This window comes from Hoplias malabaricus, chromosome 3, assembly GCF_029633855.1.
Source record: "Hoplias malabaricus isolate fHopMal1 chromosome 3, fHopMal1.hap1, whole genome shotgun sequence".
Lineage (NCBI taxonomy): Eukaryota > Metazoa > Chordata > Actinopteri > Characiformes > Erythrinidae > Hoplias > Hoplias malabaricus.
In genome coordinates, this window is record NC_089802.1 from 14,661,521 (window position 1) to 14,684,210 (window position 22,690).

Consider the following 22,690-nt stretch of genomic DNA (forward strand, 5'->3'; position numbering starts at 1 on the left):
TATATGTATGGTATTATTATTATGCGACTTATTGAGTGAGATTATATACAAAATAAAATTAACCCTGCACTAAAATGGAATTCAATACATATATGAACTGAAATAAAAACAATGCTACGTATAGTTACAAAATTACAATAAATAAGAAATATCGTTTTCGCAAATATATAAATTATTACAGTCTAATATAAAAACTTTCAACAAACAGAACTCAGTAAGACATTTTGTTTCTTTAAGAATATAAAACTCAGGCAGGCGCATATCCACCTATTCTGAAGGTCCTCTCCGACTGGTTGATGGACAGCTGTGAGGTCCAATCACATCGCGACGTCGGCGAGGGGGGGCAAGCACAGGATGGGGCAGTAAGATGGGGCACCTGACCACACCGGGGAGAGGAGGAGAGAGTAGAGCTGGGGGGATGTAGAGCTGCCGCCTCCTCAAGGACGAGACCGGACAGCGGACTAACACTGAGGGGGAAATGTTGACGGCGGAGGGCGTCTCCCACGGTAAACAATGTTATCTACGTTATCTCCCCGCTCCTCTGGGCTTGCGTTAACGTTAACTTACTGTACATCAGCCGGCGGCCGGGGAGCACACTGCAGAGTAGGAGAGTTGGCTCACAGGACATTTATGAACCAAAAATGTAGAGCCGTGGGAAGTTTGGTGTCTGTACCGTTTTAAACGTGTTTTATTGCATACATTTTGATTTTCACCTTGTTCAGGGAAGCGTGGACCCCCACATGGGCTCTCTCTCTCTCTCTCTCACACACACACACACACTCTTATTCATATTTCTCACACACTCACCACTGACCAGAAATAAAACTCTAAAGGGGAGACATTGCTCAGATTCATTTGAACCCTCGTTTGGTTTCAAAATGTCCGCTTCAGCCTTAAGCCGTGTGTCTTCTTTCTCCTTCCACTAACCGTCGTCTTTAGCCGGTAGTAAAAACGTGCCAGCGTCACCAATAGCTAGCGTTAGCTCTGACAATGACAGCAGTAAAACATAAAGGTGAGCAAGGCACACAAATATCAGCTTGTATTAAGCTCCATGGTTATTACATGGTCCTCGGATCTAAGAGGATTTTTCAGTTCCTCGGTAGATTAATCGCTGTTGCTATCCTGAGCAGGACAGTTTTCACTCGGTTAAAAGGCTTTGAAACCTGAACATTCATTTTATTGTGCCCAGTCTAGTCTCCGGCCATGTGGTTTAACTGCCTATTTGACCTTTTAATGTATAAATACTACATTTTGTACTGGTTCCTGTTTGTGCTGCAGAACTTGTTCGGAGTGCTCTAAAGTGGTGAGCCTCTAACAGACCTCATTACTTATAATTTAATTTTTAAAATGTATTTTATCTCTGTTCATCAAAATAACGTATTAAAAAGTTTTTCCAAGAAGAATAAATAATACAAATCTTTTTGTTATAAGCACACCTTGGCTTTCTTCCAGTACGTGTGGCTCCATTAATATGTAATTAGTCATCGCCTCTACTCCCACCCAAAACCTCCACCACTCTCTTGCAGCTGGAAAACCCTGTCCAGCAAGTTGACGGGATTAATTTCTTAGATATGTGATGTAAGAAAACCTGGCTGTCTTTTTATACTGTCGTTTAAACACCAGATTTCTGTAGAGGAAATGCTCGGCCATAGCACAGACGACTTATTTCACTCATATGTCCTCTAGTATATTAAAAATAAACATGAAGTCATGTTAACAAGGTTACTATATTTGGGGCTCCAGAAAATCTTTCAGCTTGTGCTTCTTTAGAGAATGGTTTTGTATTTCTGTGGGGAAAGTCCTTTTTAAAGTATACAGCACCTCCATTTAAAATAAATGTTTTAGAACCCTGTAATTGGAGATTTTATTTTTCTCCAAAAGGACCGAGCTTTAAAGGAAGTTAGCTTCCAGCTGTAAAGATTCATCCCTGTAGAAGCTCTGTGTTGTAGGAAAAAAAGTACTGGAGCTCTTTCGTGGTTTAAATCTCTCCTGAATAGTAAACTGTTGGTTGCTTTTGTTTTTATTGGTTGCTAAGGATGAGAGAGACAAGTATAAATGATGCTTAGGCCGTGTTCAGGCCCCTCAAAGGACTGAAGCTCAGCCTCATGTGAACTAGGTAGAAACAACCGATTTTTGTTGTGGTGTTGTTAGTCAGACAAATTAAATTCTGAGTACACTCCAGCCATTAATCTCTCTGTTTGTCCTCTCAGTGTTCTTTACAGCAAACTCTGACGCTCAGCCAGACCCTTAAAACAATTCTGCCCCCCCACCCCCAACTTTGAATCTCATCAGTGTGCCGGTCACCCATTGGCAGAAAATGCATCAGACAATGTAGGCCCACTCTGAGAGTTCATTGAACATTGTGCTGTGATGTAGTGGAGTGCACCCTTCTCTAGTCTCACATGCCATTTGCTCTGTGTCTGCTTTGTTATTCATGCATGGAGGCAGTTATTACATCCTCCATGACCTAGTTCCACTTTAATTATTACATGCAGTAGTCTGGTCTTAATTACGTTGCACCCAGGAGCAGTCTGATGCATGTGCTTACATTTTAATTGCATTTTGAAGTCTCACTCACTTTATAAGGATTTGTCATGGGAAATATCTGTAAGTATATCTATCCTCTCACTGTTTTAATTGTAGATGTGTTAACAAATTCAGGCCTGATGCTAGACTGTTCCTCTCTTTCTGTTCTGTAATCTATACGTCTGTGCATGACTCGCTGTGTGACGAAGAAGATTATTGCTCTTAATCTAGCATTAAGCAGAGTGAAGCTGACATTGTTGTCTACAAACAACATCACTATTGTCACTCCCACCCCCCTGTGGGATCTTTGCTGCCCTCAAGGTTTGGCAGTTGCCTATTATGGTTATGACAAGGCCACACTAGCAAAACCCCAGAGAGAAGTTCAGAATAGTCAGTGTATCTGCTAATGCAGGTTGTGTTTTGAAATTAGGAACTGAAAAGTCTTCTTTAACCAAAGCAGAGCTCATATTTCAGTTCTTTTTGACATTTAAATATTTTGTTCAATTTCATACTTTCTTAGTAGATTGAAAATGTAGATGGATTATTCCTAAATACATTTTGACTTAAAGGTGGTTGTTTTTCCATTGTCAGTGGTGCTGAATTAACACATATATAAAAGTCAGTCATTTTATCGGATGCAAGATAAATACACATCTCTGCTGTCTGCTTGCACAGAGGAAAATAAATGATCTGTAGAACATTCCTGAAACTGGAATAGGAACTATTAAAACATGTAAATGGGGCTCCTAACAATTATGCTGCACCTGATAGACCACCAAAACAGTCACCAAAAGATAAACAATGCTTGAAGCTATAATTTTTAAGAGAAAATCAAACTTCTGTCATATTTTAGATCAGATCTTTATTTATTTGTAAAACAAATGAATTGTAAACAGCATATTTGGGTTATTGAAAAGAGCTTTAAATATGCCATAAATTATTGTTATTACAACTCAGTACCATGGGCATGAAAGAATATATAGCTATCAAGTAGGTAACGAATTCTGTTCTCTAAACAGTGGCCTAAATTCAGAACACAGATCTCAGCATTACTGAATGTTTCTGGGATTACTTGGATTCTCATAAGCAGAAAATGCAGCATATACTTCCAAACCTGAAGTCTGGGGGTATAAAAATGAATTTAAATAATTTAAAATGAATTAATTTAGAACAGGATGGAATATAGCTAACTTGTTCCTAATGGCCATTTTAGCTGTAAATAAAATAAATGTCATTTGTTTGGCATTGTATGCACATTTATACTTTTATTTGGACTTTTTCAGTGTCAGAATTGGATTCGCTGTGCTTTTTCATCTTTGCAGAGTGAAGTGATGTTCTAATTTTTGTGTATGTCATCTGGAGCACACAGTGTCCGCCGTAGATTTGCTGAATCTTTTTTTTTTTGTCCCACATGACTTCTATAAATACCCCTTTGAGTGGACATGAGCATACTCTCTTTCTGTGCTGTTCCCCCGTTAGTTCCACAGTCCCACCCCCTTTTTCATTGGGCAGCTGATTTATTCAGGGTCTGATGTAGTCTGGTTTAGGCTAAAGGCCTTAGTCCTATAACCTGACACCAGAATGTGGAGTCTGTCATCCATAGGCTAGCGAATCAGCATAGTGGGATAGTGTAGCTGAGGGTCATCCAGGACGTTATGATAGTGTTGGAGCGGTAAGAGGAGAAGACGCTACCTCTGCTGCACGTGTACCGGTTGCAGAATATTTGCTGGTGGACTGTAGTGAGGTCTCTCTCCCTAGATCATGTTCCAAATCAATCATGTTCTCAGTTCTCTGTTTTCTTGAACCTGTTAGGAGGAGAGCGTCTGACAACTCTCTTAGATGTGCAGGTCAATTGTGTACCACTATATCTCCAAATTAATGTTTTATTTTTCTGTTGTGCTGTCGCTCAAAAGTTTTTCCTGTATTCATTAACGAGTTGAATTATTTGCCACAAGTGCTTGAACATTTATTGACAGGTCAGGTTATTGCTTAAACATATTTCTTATATCACACCTAAACTGTGTAAACAGTATTATATATACAGTAGAATCCTTTATTTATTTTCCAATCTAAACCTGGGACATTTGGCAATGTTGGCGAACATCTGTGATTTGTAACATGTGAGAAGATGTTTAGCAAGTTCCACTGTAACTGATGGCTTGCCACTTCCATAAATCTCCGCTTTTGACAGCTCACATAAACAGTTGATGGGTTTACTACAGGGTCACGTGACCATTAGCAACGATAACAAGTCCCTTCAACTGCACAACCATGAAACAGACAATTGCTTAATGTTCAAACTAATGTAAACTACTCACAAAGTGGAATAGATGTGATTTGAGAATGGAAAATTACAAATAAGAAAATGACCCTTAACCTCTGCGGTGGCTGAGCATGAGGGGGAATTTAATGTGGAAAAAGCATGAATAAAATCCAAAGGATGTGATTCCAAAACTCATATATACAGATAAACTGGGATATTTAACAACCATGCAAGATCTGCTTGTCCACCAAAATGATCACTATCAGATAAACACCCCATAAACTTTTTGCCTTGAAGAGAAAATAAAACCCAATAGGGCTGGGCAATTCAGAACTTCTAATCGACAATGTTGTCTATACCGATTATATCTATTATTTTTATTCTGTTATGTCCCCACTGTGTGTTCATGCACTGTCTGTTTAAAACCATGCTACCAAGCTGTAGTCAACCTAAACACATAGGCCGACCAAGTGACTCGAGCAGCTAGTAGCAAAGAAAAAAACAGCGTCTGTGGTTTGGATGTGTTGTGTTTCGACTATAATTAATATGACACTGAACAAAAAGAAGTTAAATGTAAACGATGAAAAAAACAGTTTCAGCGACCACAGCACATATACACACTAAATATAAACAGTGCTCAGAAAACAAGCAACATTAGTAAAAATATTGCATATTTAATGCAGGAGCATATTTACAGTACAAGCCTTGGCACTGAACTATGAGGGTCAAAAATACAAAAATAAAATAATCCTTCATTAACTGTAATCATTGTAAAATGTACAATTAATAGTGATATTGATTTGCGCTCATATCGCCCAGCACTAAAACCCTTTATGTGAAATATGAAAATAAAAAATGATAATAAGATAATAAGATTTGTGTCCATTCCTCCACTGTGAGACCACACCACTATCATTCTAAAGCAGGGGTGTCAAACCAGACCCATGGAGGGCCAGTGTGGGAGCAACCAAGCAGAAGCCTCACTTCATTCCACCTTTTATTAATGAATGAATCTAATCAATAGATTCTGACTTTCAGTAGTGTGGGGATTCTGCTTGTTTGAAAAGAACACGTACACCCACACCAGCCCTCCATGGATTTGGTTTAACACCCCTTTTCTAAAGAAACTGTTACTGACAAGCAGAAATCACCCACTGAATTTCACCCTTATAAATTTAGCTTTCAGATGCTTTAATGACTGGATGGAAAGGCTATGGCAGAAGTTATAAATTATTGTTTGTCTCAATTAAGTTTCTATTTACACAGTTGAGCCAATTAAAAGCCAATTATTATTTATGTATTTTGTGATTTATTTTATTATTCAGAGCAGGTTATATATACATACCGCTCAGATTGTTTACATGAAACAGGTTGTCGCTGTGGAACTCACCATCATCATCATCATTATCATCATCATTGCCACTTCAGTGTTCCATTTCAGGGTTACAGTGGCAACGAAGTCAGCAAAGAAACCCAGGCTGGTTCCAACAGCCTCTCCTGGGGCATCCCCAGGCATTCCCAGGCCAGGAGGGGATGGTGTACAAAACCTCCAGTGAGTTCTGGGTCTACTCCAGGGCCTCTCTTCATTCGGCAATCTCTGCTATACCTCCAGCTGGAGGCATCCGTGTCAGATACCCAAACCACATCATCTGGCTCTTTTCAGTGAGAAGGAGCAACAGTTCTACGAGATCCTCTCGACTCAAGCCATATAACAATTTGGTTTCAAAATGAACACAACAATATTATCACTTTATTAAAATTAATTTATAGAATAATTAAATATTATAGAGTGCTTAAAATGAACAAAATGAGTGCTTATTCATCCTCAGGAATGAACGTGGTTATCTGCTGAGCTTTTGTGACAATTTTTTTTTTTTTTCCTCTTTTAATTATGGTTCACTCATCTTTCAGCATATGATTGTGGATCTCTGATTTTAGCAGACTGTCTTCAATTCTCTGTGGTTTTCAGCATATTTGAACAGACATAATTGCTACTGTGTTGGTCCTGTATTGCCATGCTCATGTGTGATGTTAACTTAGAGGCTTTGATTCTACATTTAGTGTGGTTTTTTTTTTCTTTTCTTTTTTTCTGCAGGTTTATAGTGTGTGGTCCAAAAGGGGAAGGTATGGATGTTGGCGTGGTGCTCGGGGGCCAGGACAGTGTACTGCTGGCAAACAGCGCAGACCGCCTGAAGCATGCCTGTGAAGAGCAGGTCAGTGAGAATTAAATTCACTTTTTATAAATTGGCTTAAAATAATACATTGAATTTGATGAGCCAAAACATGTTCGGTGCCCAAAGTTGTCTCAAACCATGAGTCAAGTCTTTTTTCTAATATATTGTTTCTGTGGTTACTGATATAATATGACATCCTGTTAACTAAAAATGCCTAAAGGTACAAGCCAAATTCAGGAGTCTGCTACCTTTTTTAATTTTATTTATTTATTTATTATTATTATTTAATAGATGTGCTGTAATGTTGTCCTCTCCCATAGGCAGTATTATGTAATAGTGTCCGGAACTGCTTAAGAAAGTCACACATTGCACATTGCTGCTGTATGTTCAGTTCTTTGTATGCTATGAAAATTAATAAAAATTCATTAACCAAAAAAAAAAAAAAATTTCAGTTACAATATTTTATCAGATTTGTACTGATTTTTACCCGGATGAATATTATTCTTTAATTTATTCATTTATCCACTATTTTTTGTACAGGACGCACACTCACTCAGTTTGGACATTAAGCGATAAACTGTGTAGGGATATAGGGGTATATTAAAATTAGGTTGAAATGCTTTTATGCAAATGAAGGTCAGATGTTAATCCAGTGAGACAGGGATTGATGCAGGAGGAAGAGGTTCATTAGAAAGGTCTGTGTAAGTTAAATTTTCCATATTTAGATTGTGAGTGCCATGGGAAATTTGGAAAATGTTCTATAAATTAGATCTATTGAATACTGAGGATTAACTCATGATTTGCTTATAATGATAAGCTACAAATAAATTTGGGTGTGTGTGTGTCCTGTCAGGATCGAAGCTCCAGCCCTTCTGTTTTGCGCTCAGTTACCAGCACTTGGAAAGATGGTCTACTGAACAGGAAACGACCATTTGTCGGGAGGTGCTGTCATTCATGCACACCACAGAGTCAGGTTAGTTAACTTAGGCCTTTTGCGTGCCTAACTGACATCTTGTTTTGATTCAATACCATAATTTTTTTCCCCACTATGTCATCATTTTTTTCCGCATCAATAAACGTGTTTAGCATTAGTTAATTGGAACCGTTAAACAGTCACACAGACAAGCAGGCTGTATAGTTAAATGACAACACACGTTATCCCTGTGTTTAAGATATTGCCAGTGCTACATAAAAATTAAAAGGCTGTGTGTTAAGTAGAATTTACAGTTAAACTTTGATCATTATATTAGTTACCTTATATTAGTAGTCAAGGTGTTTTATGTAAAATCTAATTTTAAGTGGCCAAGTGATTAGATTAGATTTAGTAATATGTAATGTGCAATAAAAAATATGATTTTACATTTACTTTTTAAGCTAGTTATGTACTTTGTTTTCTTATCTTACATATTTTGTTTCAGGAGCGGCTTTTCAACTCTAGTATCCCTTCATTAGGTCTCCGCAATGTGATTTATATCAATGAGACCCATACAAGGTAAACGTAGTCATGTAATACTCTGAAATGGTAATATAAATTCCATGAGTCAATGGGTTTATCCGCACAGTGAACTCTTATTCTATCTTACAGGCTCACGTTACCCGAGCACTTTCACAACAAGTTCGCACACAATGTAACATAACCTTTATTAAGAAAGAAAAAAAAAAGGTCACTGCCACACCCTCTCACAAGTCAGATGGAAATCAGTCAGGTGAAGGAGTGGAAACTAGTGGCATAAATATTTAAAGTTGTTTGTCAGGGGATACCACAGGCTTAGTTCCTGTGGCCTATAGAAGTAGGTTCTTCCATTCTTTCATAGTGAGAAAGTTACAAATGGAAATATTACTGTTATACCAAAGACAGTTTAGATGTGGGTGCAGTTGGCTTGCTTATGGGGTAAATATATGGCTGTATTAAAGGTCCTAGACCTCTAAATTGTAGAGAGACGTGTTTGTATTGGTTGTTGGTTATTTATAAGTACCTGTGCTTTTAATCGATGCATGTGTTTTGCCTTTGCTTGCAGACACAGAGGCTGGCTTGCACGGAGACTCAGTTATATTCTTTTTGTCCTGGAGAGAGATGTCCACAAGGACATGTTCGCTCGCAATGTGGTGGACAATGTCCTCAACTGCAGCAAGTAAATACATATTTATAATGTTCACATATCACATGAAAAACTTTTTCATTTTTTTATTTACTTTTAAAAACATTTATTTTGAAAGAATTATATTTTTCCTTAAATTCAACTTTAAAACACTAATCATTTTATCATCATTGAGTCATTGAGAACTTTCAGTGTACTGTTAAATGTTCTCGTACTTAATGAGCAAAATTGACTTTTACACAGTTGCAGCACTTAAAAGTGTTACTTTACAGTTATAATATTGTCTAGATTCTCTAATAAATAAAGGGGCAAAAAATATTGAGTATGAGTTTTTGTTTTTCTGACAGAGTGCAGCATGCTATAGAGGAGGTGGCGTCAGAGGCCAGTGTTGTGGACCAGGAGGCTGGAGCAGACCAGAAGGCCGTCAATAAAGTAAGACGGAAAGCCAGGAACTTGCTACAGGAAATGGTGGCCAACATCTCCCCTAGTCTCATTAGGTTTGTGCATTTTATTTATTTAAATTTTTTTACGTAACTGATGTTCTTCTATTTTGGAATTGCAAACGTAGTTATGAAAACGTTAAAACCTTAAACTCCATTTTGGTTCAGGGATCTCTTTAATAAATCTTCAATTTGTATATGAATGTCTAATTATTATGCTATACTGTACAACTTCATTAGTGCATATTCTCTACTTCATGGGCTTATTGTAAAAAAATGTCTGTTGTACTGACTGTTACAGGTTGACAGGATGGACGTTGCTCAAGCTTTTCAATGGTTTCTTTTGGAGCATTCAGATTCACAAAGGACAGTTGGAGATGGTGAAGAAAGCTGCCACTGAGGTGAAATCTCCTCTCTTGCTTATGCTGTTAAAATGATAAGGTTTGGTCCTGTTATTTCCACTGCTTTGAATTCACTTATGAAACACTACATAAATCCAAGATATAAACAGATCAGTCATAACATTAAACCCCTTGACAGTTGAAGAGTATAACATTGTTTTATATATGAGTTACCTGCCTGCAGGTGGAATGTATTAAGCAAGAAGTAAACAATCAGTTCTTAGCAGCCAGTATGACTTTGACAAGGACCAAATTGTGCATGCTAGGCAATTGGGTCAGAGCATCTTAGAGCACACTTTTATAGACACTAATCACTGCATACCAGAAACAACCCACAAGACCTGTTGGTTTTTTCTGGTATGCAGTGATTAGTGTCTATAAATGTGTTACAGGGAAGGACATATGAATGGTACTTTCCCACTACCTAAACATACCCACTACCTAAAGATTGTTGGAGACAAAGTAAACCTCTTCTTGGCAACAGTATTACCTAGTGGCTGTACCAGATATCACAGGACATCTTCAGACATTTTGCGGCAACCTTCACAATGTAGTTTTAATGTTATGGTTGATCACTGAATCATTGGTAAATGCATTATGAAAACCCAAATGTGAAACATGATCTAAGCCTATTAGATATTTGACTGGTCAGGACATGTGTATAGCCCTTTTGATTTCAGACATGTATTTAAAAACTGCTATAGTTTACTGAGCTCTTGCAGTCAAAACTCACAGCTATATCTCTAGGGTGTTCTGGTAAGCATGTTGTGTATATTATACTTCGTTTCAGCACAATGCTCCACTGGTCTTCCTCCCTGTACATAAGTCTCACATCGACTACCTTCTCATCACCTTCATCCTATTCTGCCACAATATTAAAGCCCCGCACATTGCTGCTGGCAATAACCTCAATATTCCCATCTTTAGGTGAGGGTTTTTCTAGCACATTTCTAACAGCACATGCATGTCATACCTGTTTATTTAATATATGTGTATTTTATATTATTTTATGTTTCTATGCCTTTCAGCACACTGATTCGTAAACTGGGAGGATTTTTTATTCGCCGTAAGCTGGATGAGACATCAGATGGAAAGAAAGATGTCCTGTACAGATCTTTGTTACATACGGTAAATAGCATTTACATTAGCAAAACCATTTATATTTGGTGCTGTGGTTTTAGTCAGAAAAGTGAGTGAGTTGATATAGAAACTCAGAAAGCAACTAATATGCAGAAGTAGTTTTATTTTCAGTATTAATATTGTCGTATTAATGAATGTGTTGCACCATGTAGGCATTTCTCATTTTAAATATTAGAAACATTTGTCTTTTTACTATTTTCACTTCATATATCAGTGGGGTTGTAATGGAATGTAGATACAATCTTTTAATTGGTCTGTAATATGTTGTAACGATACATTGTATTATATGTGTAATAATAGGTATGATATTATATGTGAATTGTTTGTGTCAGTGCATTAGTTAATTTAACAACACTGATGGTTTTCCCTTAGTACACAGAAGAGTTGTTGCGGCAGCAGCAGTTTTTGGAGGTATATCTGGAGGGCACACGTTCTCGTAGTGGGAAGCCATCTCCAGCACGCGCAGGTATGCTGTCCATTGTGGTGGATGCTCTGTGTGCCGGCAGCATTCCAGACGTGCTCATTGTACCCGTGGGCATCTCCTATGACCGCATTATCGAGGGCAATTACAACAGTGAACAACTGGTAAGAATTGTACAACTGCCCTTAACTTAGTAAATTAATTAGCTCATTAATCATCAAATGTGTACAATGAATGCAGATCAGGCTTAATAGATTAATAATGACTTATGTGGTTCAGCAGTGGTCAACTGCCTAATTTCTGAATATTTATTTATTTATCATTGTTTACCTCTCAATCTTTTTAAAGTTACTTTTGGCCTTTATACAAAGGCTAGTTATTCATCAATAGAAACATTTTTGTCAGTGGTTCGTTATTAGTTAATTTTGCTTTACAAAATCTGTTTTAAATATGCTCTGATTTGCTTGTTTACACAACTGTGTTTGAATAGTTGACAAATCATATTTGCATTAAATGCAATTGAGGCAGTGAAAGCTATATCTAAAGCTATATATAATCCTGCAGTGCATTTTCTGTTCTCTTTAGGGTAAGCCTAAGAAGAACGAGAGCCTGTGGGGTGTGGCCTGTGGTGTGTTCAGAATGCTCCGGAAGAATTATGGCTGTGTGAGAGTGGACTTCACTCAACCTTTTTCTCTCAAGGTTAGGAGCACATCACTTCTTTCTGTGCCACCTATGTGGAGCTCTTTTTAAAAACCTCAAACTGAGCTTCTCACTGAGTTTCCGCTGTCCTGTCTCTCTGCCTCCTTCAGGAATATCTGGACACACAGCGCAGCCGGCAGCTCCCAGCCCCTCTCACTCTGGAGCAGATCCTTATTCCTACCATCATCGCAGCACGGTACTACCTTCAACCACTTGCACTATCAAAATGTTTGACAGTTTTCATGGTCTTAGAAATGTTGTCATAAAATGTTTCAGTTTTTTACACACACCCCAATGCTACAATATATGGACATTATTTGAAATGCAAATAATATCAAAACACTAGAATTCCTCATGAGGAATGTGTTTTTCATGCAATAGTCCAGACCAGGCTCTGTTTAACGGAGAGGAAGAAGAGCCCCCGGACTCCAGAGACCTATCCGATGAACCCTGGAGGAGGCAGGTCATCGCAAACCTGGCAAAGCATGTTCTCTTCAGTAAGAGCACTCTCATCTCACATCTTTCTCTATAGCCATCTTTCTTGCACATGTCGAGTCTCCTTACAAGTCTCTGTAGCACAGCAATCCAGATAAGGGCCTTCCTTCTGTTTCTGAATCAGCATGCTTGAATAGCTCTCAGGCTTTAGAGGAGGTTACTATTGGGTACAAAACTCTCACTAGTGTGGTGTGTTGTTCTCAGCCAATCATGTTTTGCTGTGTTGCTTTTTTTTTAGGACAGCAGGTCAGGAGATATGCTGAGGAGTGGAATTGCAGCTTGCTTATAAATGTTTAATAAACTTGACTTATACACTTGGTGAACCTGTTTTTTTTCTGCACTTTCTGTTTATATTAATGCTGATTTGATGCCTTCTGTGACACATCTAGTTCAAGTTTAACATGAAATGTTTTGCTTCCTCATGCTACAGTTTTTGAATTTACTGATTACTGGTTGAGTAATTGAGTCTTTTGTGTTGAATGCATATACAGTACAATTCTAAATGTTTAGTAATCTAAAAATAGTGATTATAGAAATATAATTTGATTTTTAACCAGCCAGTCCAGAGCAACGTGATTTCAAATAATTAGAAATTTAATTACTTGTTCTAAAGTAGCACACCTGTGTTAAAATTACGTTCTAGCTGCTATTTGCACTACAAAAAAAGAGTAAATAAAATGTTGAAAAGAACCTGAATATTCTATTTTGTTTACTACAGCCGCAAGCAAATCTTCAGCGATCATGTCTACTCACATTGTGGCCTGCCTTCTGTTGTACAGACACAGACAGGTGAGGGCTCAGTTAAACTATATCCTTATGTTGTTTGTAAAACTAGAGTAGTTTGAATAATAGCACTGCTTTACTAATGCAGCGTTTTTGTGCACAGGGCATACTGCTGTCTAAGCTCGTGGAAGACTTTTTCAACATGAAAGAGGAGATCTTGTCGCGGGATTTTGACCTGGGTTTCTCAGGGAACTCAGAAGATGTGGTGATGCACGCACTCAACCTTCTGGGGAACTGTGTGAACGTTACCAGCACTAACAGAAACACAGAGTTCATCATCGCTCCCAGCAACACTGTACCTGCACTATTTGAGCTCAACTTCTACAGCAATGGTCTCTTCCATGTCTTTATCTCAGATGCTATTATAGGTAAACACTAAACACTTGAACATGTCTTCACACAGTCATGATCCACACAGGGCTTTACATTGATTTTGATTATTCAGAAAAGTCTTAAATGATTCTGTTCCAGAATTAATCTTAAAAAAGCATTAAATGCACGCTTGTTTGTAATTCATATCCAGCTTTTGTGATTTGTTTTCAATTTTTCTTTGAAATACTTATCTAATCTCTTCAGAAATATTTCCTGACAAATAAATGATTTGTATTTGGAGGCTGCTTTGGCAGAAATTTAAGTTAAGAAGGGTAATCACTGGAATGTACTTGGTTAGATGTGGACAGTGTATTTAAGACAATGCGTGATGTTAAGTGTGTTTGTATGTGTTAGCATGCTGTGCTCTGGCCATGGTGAGGGAGCAGGCTGCTGTGGCATGTGAGGGTGCCCTCCCCTCCACATCTCTGCTCAGTCAGGAAAGGCTCATCTGCAGGGCAGCTGGCCTCTCCCACTTTCTCTCCAATGAAGTGCTGGTCACCATAGTGAGTCCTTTATAAGACATTATATACATATATTAAACTTCTAACCACCATAAAACTAAATGCAGCAATAATCTTGTTTTTTTGAAGTAGCATAAGACATCTCACACTGTAGTGTACCATACTAGTTGGAGTTCTGAATAAAACAAGACAAATAAGTAGGAATGCATTGATTATGAAAATTTTGGATTGATACGATAACTGATAATTAGCACTTTGGTGTAGCTGATACTGATATTAATAACCGATATTTTTATGTTTTTGTAATTAAAGCAAATTCACATTGGATTAAAGCAAAACAAATTATTTTATCATAGATTGTCATAGGACAAGTTATCAGTTGTAATATTGGGTAAAATTCCAATATGGGACCAATAGCATTAACATTAAAAAAAATCCACATATTGTCTGATAATATATTGTGCATCACTACAAATAAGGGTTTTTTAACATTCAGTAATGTTTTTAATTAACATTTTAGCCATGGCCTTAAATTCGTCAATATTACACTTCAAGTTATTTTTTTTTTAGTGTGTTGCAAACCTCAATTCCAAAATAGTTGGGACATTCTATAAAATGCAGTAAAAAAATAAATCTGCGATCTCTTAATATCACATATTTAATTTCTTTAACTAAACAGTGTACAAAGACAAATGTATGTATGAACAAATTTAGTGTAATGCCGTAGAACGTATTGGGAGATGGAATTTGTACATTTTGAATTGGCTCTGTTTATTTTATTATTGTTTTTTAAATACATTTTCATGTTTGTTTGTGTTTCAAGCCTTGTCAGACAGTGTACCAGGTTTTCCAAGATGCTGTGACCAGACTGATCCAGTATGGAGTGCTGATTGTGGCTGAAGTGAGTCTTCCTTGCTCTTTGTGTCTGGATTGATTAAATTTTTTTTTCCCAAAAAATTTTATATATATATATATATATATATATATATATATATACAGACCCATTCCAAAAACCAGGATTTAAAAAAAAAAAAAAAATTGAATACCGTGGAGAAATAAGCCCAAACAACTTCTCAGTTTTTGCAGAAAAAAAAGAAATTAGAATCACATCAAATCAATTAAAAAATATGGTATTTTCAATCTTGAATACTTGGTTGGGAATCCCTTTGCTCTACTCACTGCCTCAGTGCGACGTTATGGAAGCCCAGATTTCCTTGATGCTTGCTGTCAGCTCTTCTTTGTTGTTAGGTCTGGTGGCCCTCATTTTCCTCTGTTCCTCTTGAGAATACCCCATAGATTGTCTATGGGGTTTAGGTTTGGCGAATTGGCTGGCCAGTTAAGCACTGTGATGGCATGGGCATCAAACCAGGCTTTGGTGCTTCTGGCGGCATTGGGGCCTGCTGGAAGATGAAATCTGCATCTCCATACAGATCCTCAACAGAAGGAATCATGAAGTCCTTTAAAACATTCTGGTAGACTGTTGCGGTGACCTTAGATTTTAGAAAGCAGAGTTTACCAACACATGCACCAGACTTTGCACCCCAAATCATGACTGACTGGATATTTCACACTGGACCTCAAGCAGCTTGGGTTCTGTTCCTCACCCATCCTCCTCCAAATCCTTGGACCTTGATTCCCGAATGAAAGGCACACTTTACTTTCATCGGAATAGATGGCATTGGACCACTGGCCAACGGTCCAGCCCTTGTTCTCCTTGGCCCATTTGAGAAGCTTCCTACGCTGGCTCAGATTCTTGAATCTTCTCTTTTTGATAATCCGCTGAAGCTCACTGTCATCTCTTTTGCTGGTGCATCTCCTCCTGTCACATTTTGTCTTTCCACTAGACTTTCCATTGATATGCTTGGATACAGCACTCTAAACAGCCAGCCGCCTTAGCTATGAACTTTTGTGGCTTACCCATCCTATGGAGGGTATCAATGATGGTCTTCTGGCCAGTTGTTATGTCTGCAGTCTTCCCCATATTGAACCGAACTGAGACAATTGAACCAAACTGAAGCAATTTAATGACACCTGGGGAAACCTGTGCAGGTGCTTTGAGTTTAGTAGATGAGCAGTGTGTCACACTCAGTTTAGAACATTCATGTCCTGCAAAATTTGGGCTGATTTCTCCACAGTATTGTAGTTCTTTGATAGCTTGTTTTCGTGGGTTTTATGAGCTGGAAGCCCAAATTATGTGAAAATACACAAATAAATACTTGAAATCATTTAAATTGTGGGCCCTGAATCTATAATCTATGAAAGTTTAACTTTTACAGTGGAATATATATATATATATATATATATATATATATATATATATATACACACACACCACACGTTTTTTCTTCCTTCCCTGACTTTTGTATGAAGCATGCATGACCTGATGACTATAAAGTCAGGACATATTTACAGTTCCAGTAGTTTGTCCCACCCATTCACCCCTCTTTGACAAATTCATATTTAGTCTATAGCTTCGGTATATTTCGATTTTGCTGAATGTTTGGTGTCAGAGAAAGACTTCATCAGCATGCCTTGCTGATGGAAACCTTACATATTTATAATATTTATTAGCATTTTATTTATCATTACAAGCCACAACAAATAGACAATGTTGCACTACATTTTGACCACTAGAGGGCATAAAACAATAACAATTGTTAATGCATAACATTGGCCTGACTTTAAAGACCTTGTGAAAGGTCTAATAACGAAATAATCGACAGCATGTTTTTGTTAATTATTTTACTTTAAAGTATATTTCCGGGATATAATATATAAACTAGAAAGCAGTAAAACTGAAGCTGTATAAGGGCAGTCACATCCAGCCTCATGTTGTGTTCAGGAGGACCAGGAGGAGCTGAGCCCTTCAGAGGAGCCATGGCCTAAGAAGTTCCCTGAACCCTTGTCCTGGAGGAGCGATGAGGAGGATGAGGACAGTGACTTTGGGGAGGAGCAGAGAGACCGCTACCTAAAGGTGAAATATAGAAAGTCTCTCTCGTGTCACAAAATTTCAGTAGTTGAAAAATTCCTCCTGAATCATTCCTTAAAAGAGAATTTCTCTAGGAATTCATAGTAATATATTTTTTGTGTAATTGATAAGGTAAGTCATAGTGATTGGATGTTAAATGTTTAAAAGGTTGTATTGTACCCCTTTTTTTATTTCCATGAAATGGAACCACTTTTAATGTGCAGTTACTTGTAACTGTACAACAAAATGTTTCTTTTGCATTTAACCCATCTGTAGCTGTGCACACACACAGAGCTGTGTCCCAGGGAGCAGTTTTAGGTTTTTCGGTGGAGGTGTGAAGGTGTGATTTCCTGGATTTAGTATGCAGTAACAGGAAGTGGTCAGTTGAGTTGGGTTATGTGCAGCCTCATAAGTAACCAGAAAAATGTGAGTGGGGGGGGGTGTTTAGGTGCATTCATGTTCTTTTCTAAAATTCCTTTACATTTCGAATTTTTAAACACATTTCTGCTCTATGATTTACCTCTGGGTGAATTGCTAATCTGTAGATTTTGCTTAGTCTGCATTTAGTTTCATCATTTAATATTATATTAAATACAATTCTTTTTTTTTTTTTTTTCCTAGAGTGCTATAACTGGTGTTGTCACAAAGGAGGTTTAGAGATTTCTGGGTCCTAGCTCCCAGTGAGCAAGTTAATAAAACAGCAGAGATGTTAATATAAAACAGCTGTTTGCTACTAAAATTTCATAGTCTAAAGTTTTAAGACATATGCCAAATTAATATTTCTGCCCTACATCTGCAGTCTTGTCTGTGTTTTTTTAATGTTATATGTGGATGCTGTTATTTTGATTCATTTTATTTATGTAAAGATCATATGACAATGTCACAATTGTTAGTCACCTTTTTGAAAGAGAAAGCAAATCAGTGCTTTACTGTTACTCAGACAAAAACTCCAAAACAACTTTTAAAACGCACATTGTGATGCACATTCTCCAAAACTGTTTTAAAGGTTTGAACATTAATGTTGCACTAAGACAATGTGCTGTGTGGGCTGTGGGATTATATGTTCCTTCAGCTTTTCAGTTCTTGCGAAGAATATGTTCCAAAAAGCATGTTGAGAAGCTAGATGTTTCCTGTATATATGATGAGCAGTGGAAATTATGCTAATATGATTTTTAACATTGTGAACAGTGTTCATTTTCCAGTCTCAATCATAATGTGTCTGTTTCTGCAGGTGAGCACATCCTGTGAGCACCAGGAGTTCTTCACTTTTCTGCAGCGACTACTCAGCCCTGTAATGGAGGCGTACTCTGGGGCAGCTATCTTTGTTCACCGCCTGCTCTCACCCATGGCAGAGAAAGAGTACACTCAGAAGCTCTTCAAATACTTGCTGACACGCACAGAAAAAGGAGTGGCAGCTTACGGTCAGTCTCTACCAGCCAAAGAGTGCTGTATTTTCTTTAAATATATAATTTTTTCATCATGTTCCTTTGTCATTTTACCTCATTTTACTCAGGTGAAAGTGCTACACACTACCTCGTGAAAAATACAGTGAAAACGTTTAAAGAGCTGGGGGTAAGATGACCTTAATACCCTCTTCAGTTTGTTTCTTTACAAGAATATATAAGTCAGGAGAGTCTGGCAACAAGATGAGACTGATATGTGAGTGTGTGTATTTGTAATTTACAGGTGCTGAAGGAGCGCCATGAGGATGGTGTTTGTCGTCTTGAGCTGAGCACTACGTTTCAACCTCAAGCCAACAGGAATAAGCTCCTGCAGTACATCCTGGGCTTCAGTCTGCTGTGAGCCTTCGGTAGGGTCATCATATCTAACCCCTCTATCTCAAACAAGGGCTTTTCCTGGCTACTCACAGTGATCAAAGGTGCTACTCTATGGAAAGCTTTACCTAGAAGTGCCTTCAGCAAAACAACTAGGACTGGAATGAGCCCAACTTGCCCTTCTTCAGCTTCTTCCCCATAAGTGTTTGAGTACGGATATGCAGCTAGTGCACTCATTCCAACTCTTTAATTTGACAGGCACTCTGACATCTGGATGCTTATATTCCCGTTGTCAGGTTTGGTCTTTTGCCTTAGTTTTTTTAATTTGCCTTTTAAATTGCTACACTCTCAACGGCTCTGAGCTGATCTGTTTGGTTCAGATTAAGCTCAGATTAAGAATGTGAATGTTATTCTTGATGCATATGGTTTGCCTTCATTTGAAACCAGTCTCAACTAGTATACAGCAAGAAAATATTTCATATTGTGGCATTTACAAGGGCATTTAATTCTCCAGTAATGTTGGAGAGATGATGTATAAAAAATGTATCTTAACTCATATTGTCATGTGATTGTACTAGATGTAAAGAAATATTAACTTAAAAAAGAGCCTCAACAATTGTTCTGTAAAGTGTTAGCAGGTGGTACAAGGAGAGATTGATAAGAGGACACGTTGCATGTACACCGCTGCAAGTGAACGACTTTCCCCATGCTATTTTTAGTGTACTCTTGCTTCCCGAAACATGAAATACTTTTGGTTTTTGGGAAGCAGTGGTCGTAGTCAGGAATTTCCTTATGGCATGTTTGCTATATAGGAAAAAGGTCAGGTTTTATTTTCCTTTAGGGAAAACTTAAGATTTTTTTTTTTTTATAATAAAGTAACTTGGTAGTTGGATTAATGATTCGCACATCAAACATTCGACTGTGGTGACTGATAGCATGATGTAACAGAAAAAGAAATGCATGTTTAAAACACACAAGTTCTTTTTACATATGTTTTGTTCTCATGTTTATTCTTGAACACATGACTGCAGTGAACTATTTTAAATGGCATTTTGTTTGTTTGTTTTGAGAGGCGGTCTGAGAGATTGCTCCTTTATGCAATTAATGTATAGATCCCTTTTGTATGATATATGTGTGTTTACCCTGCCACAGAACTGAAAAAGCATCAATGTTTAATAAGTAGTTGAAATAGTACAAATGTTAAAATGAACGTAAAATGGCCTTTTCGAACAAACAGTAACATGAAGCTAAATGTACTTCACACATCAGCTGTTTAGTTTAAACCTTTCCTGTGACAATTCACTGCATTTCTTGTATTTACAGTAAGGCTTGAAGTGCTGGAAAATGCAAAGGAACATCTTAAACTTATGAACTGTGTTTTTGTTTTGTTTAGTAAGTACTTGGGTATGCGAAGCACACAGAGGATCGCAGAGACATTGTTTTCCAGATTTTTCCTGCTTCAGTTCTTTCTGTAAAACAGAGTACAGGACTTGCATCTTTGTAGCTCGTTTGGATGCTGCCCCTGGTGAATGTGTTCATGGTACGTTAAAGTGTTTGCTGACACTGATGCAAACATCTGTGATAAGACAGAGACGTTAATGTGGATCTTTGCAGAAGTTTAAACCAGCCTTTAACATGTATAGTTTTGTTTCCTAGTGTAATTTGTGCTTTGTTTACTGTAATTGGGACCTTCCTGTGGACCTCCTCATACCATATTGACACATTGATACTATATGGTGACAGTTAAGAGATCCGTCAATTTATAAACTAGGCACTTTTTTCTTAATTGATTTTATTTAACAAGATGCTTTTATTCCCACACGGATACATCTGAAGTGTGTGTGGTGTTCTTCATTTATTGGGCCTGTCATATGAGATTGTTCAGGAAACTGTTGACTTACGCTGGGTAATTTGCCTCAGGTGAGGAACAGTGTGGTGTGTGTGAACATCCTGTTGAAGTCTCATATCATATAAGTCTGACAAAATTAGACATCAGACAAAACCACTTTTGACAAAAAGCCTGTGAAGTTTCTTGTGACATACACATTTCAATTTGCTATTACATTTACTCCCATTACAACCACTCTCATAACATCCTTTAACCATGACTTCTACTCCACTAAGCAATTAAGCTTAAATATAAGAAACCATCTCAAAACAGCTAACAGCAATGAAGTATGTAAAGGCTTTCTCTGAATAAAAAAAATTAATAAATAAACAACTAAGCCTCAGCCTTTGCAGCTTCTATCAGTTTAAAGCAGTATACCACAGGTTGAACAACATAATAGAATTCTGTTACCAGCGCAGACCTACTACAATATTAAGATGCTGGCACATGGCACTGTTGAATGACTTTTATGAATGTGTTTTGTGTAGGTAACTGCCCCCAGCCCCTCATCCTCCAAAGGTTATTAGAAAAATTAGGTTACAAATAATAATAGTGCACTAATTTATCTTTTTTGTCACTCCTGGCACAGGTAATTAAATGAAAATGCAAGGACAGTGTGTGGAGGAACATTGTGGGAATGAATTGTGAATGTTTTTGTAATAAATCAAGTGTAGTTAGCACTATATAGAGCAAGACATTCTGTTTAATTTGATTTGGTAGACTCTGAATCAAACGGCTCTTGTATGTTACGAGGGAAGCACTACTCTGAGTGTCCATTTTAAAAGAATGTATGGTTGAAGTGTAACTGGTGCATGCTTGTAAACATTTGTGCTCTTAGTCTTTTGACATGCTCATAATGTCAACACACTGGTGTTTGTTAGTCTGTAGTTGCTTGCTTTTGTCAGCAGTGCTCTGAAGCTGGCTCTCAAATGACTGTGAATCTAATGAATGTATTTAGAAGAGATATGAATAAATGTTTAGACTGAGTAATTTCCTTTAACTTGGCTGAGCAAACACATGCCTGGCAAAATGTCATGTTTCAGTCATCAGAGGAAACGTGCAAGAATTTTCAGAATTAGCACAAACTCTCACCTGCTTTTTCTCTATCCTTGACATTTGCTGTGGTTTAGAGCAAATAGGTGCATTTACCATAATGCTGCTGTCTGCTGTATCCTTAGAGGGCAGACACAAGATTTTAAAGTTGTACGTGTTCATGAAATTATGCATAGTGCTCTTTGAAAATGACCCCTTCACAGTATGCAGTTAATAAACATGAGATGAGTTGGGTCAATGACGTGAACAGAATTGAGAAATGAATATTCCTCACAACTGTTATTTAATCAGGAACGCTTTATAAGTAATACATTGTACAGCTAGTACTCCCTGGAGTTTCCCTGTTACTTTTCTGGTAACTAAAGTAATAAGCTCAGACCCTCACCAGCTCCAGTTCCTCGCTGTGTTCTCATGTTTTACATGTCTATTAAACAATGTTTTCATTCACTGGTACACGTTTAGTTTGTACAATAAATCAATCATACATTAAAATTTGAAGATGTGTTTATGATTCACATGTTTCAGTTGTGTGTTTTTCTTCTGGATTATACAGTGAATGTAACAACAACATTCATTCATTCATTCATTATCTGTAACCACTTATCCAGTTCAGGGTCGCGGTGGAGTTATTGGGCGCAAGGCGGGAATAAACCCTGGAGAGGGCGCTAGTCCTTCACAGGGCAACACACACACACTCACACCTACGGACACTTTTGAGTCACCAATCCACCT

The 22,690-nt window shown here is 37.6% G+C and overlaps 1 protein-coding gene across 2 annotated transcripts; it reads left to right on the plus strand.

The window, feature by feature from the left end:
• The first annotated feature begins 401 nt into the window (after positions 1 to 401).
• Positions 402 to 22,450, plus strand: gpam (glycerol-3-phosphate acyltransferase, mitochondrial). 2 transcript variants are annotated; one of them, XM_066665135.1, is made up of 22 exons: positions 402 to 506; positions 6,885 to 7,002; positions 7,817 to 7,936; positions 8,382 to 8,455; positions 8,982 to 9,095; positions 9,410 to 9,559; positions 9,804 to 9,903; positions 10,694 to 10,830; positions 10,932 to 11,031; positions 11,416 to 11,628; positions 12,050 to 12,163; positions 12,274 to 12,359; positions 12,545 to 12,660; positions 13,377 to 13,447; positions 13,545 to 13,809; positions 14,168 to 14,316; positions 15,098 to 15,175; positions 17,117 to 17,248; positions 18,474 to 18,663; positions 18,756 to 18,814; positions 18,929 to 19,052; positions 20,411 to 22,450. In XM_066665135.1, exons 2-21 carry the CDS (start codon positions 6,916 to 6,918, stop codon positions 19,043 to 19,045), a joined length of 2,472 nt encoding a protein of 823 aa, XP_066521232.1. In that variant the 5' UTR covers positions 402 to 506; positions 6,885 to 6,915; the 3' UTR covers positions 19,046 to 19,052; positions 20,411 to 22,450. The 2 variants fall into 2 exon arrangements, with proteins under 2 accessions (XP_066521232.1, XP_066521230.1); XM_066665133.1 differs by having other exon boundaries at positions 18,929 to 22,450.
• The last annotated feature ends 240 nt before the right edge of the window (positions 22,451 to 22,690 follow it).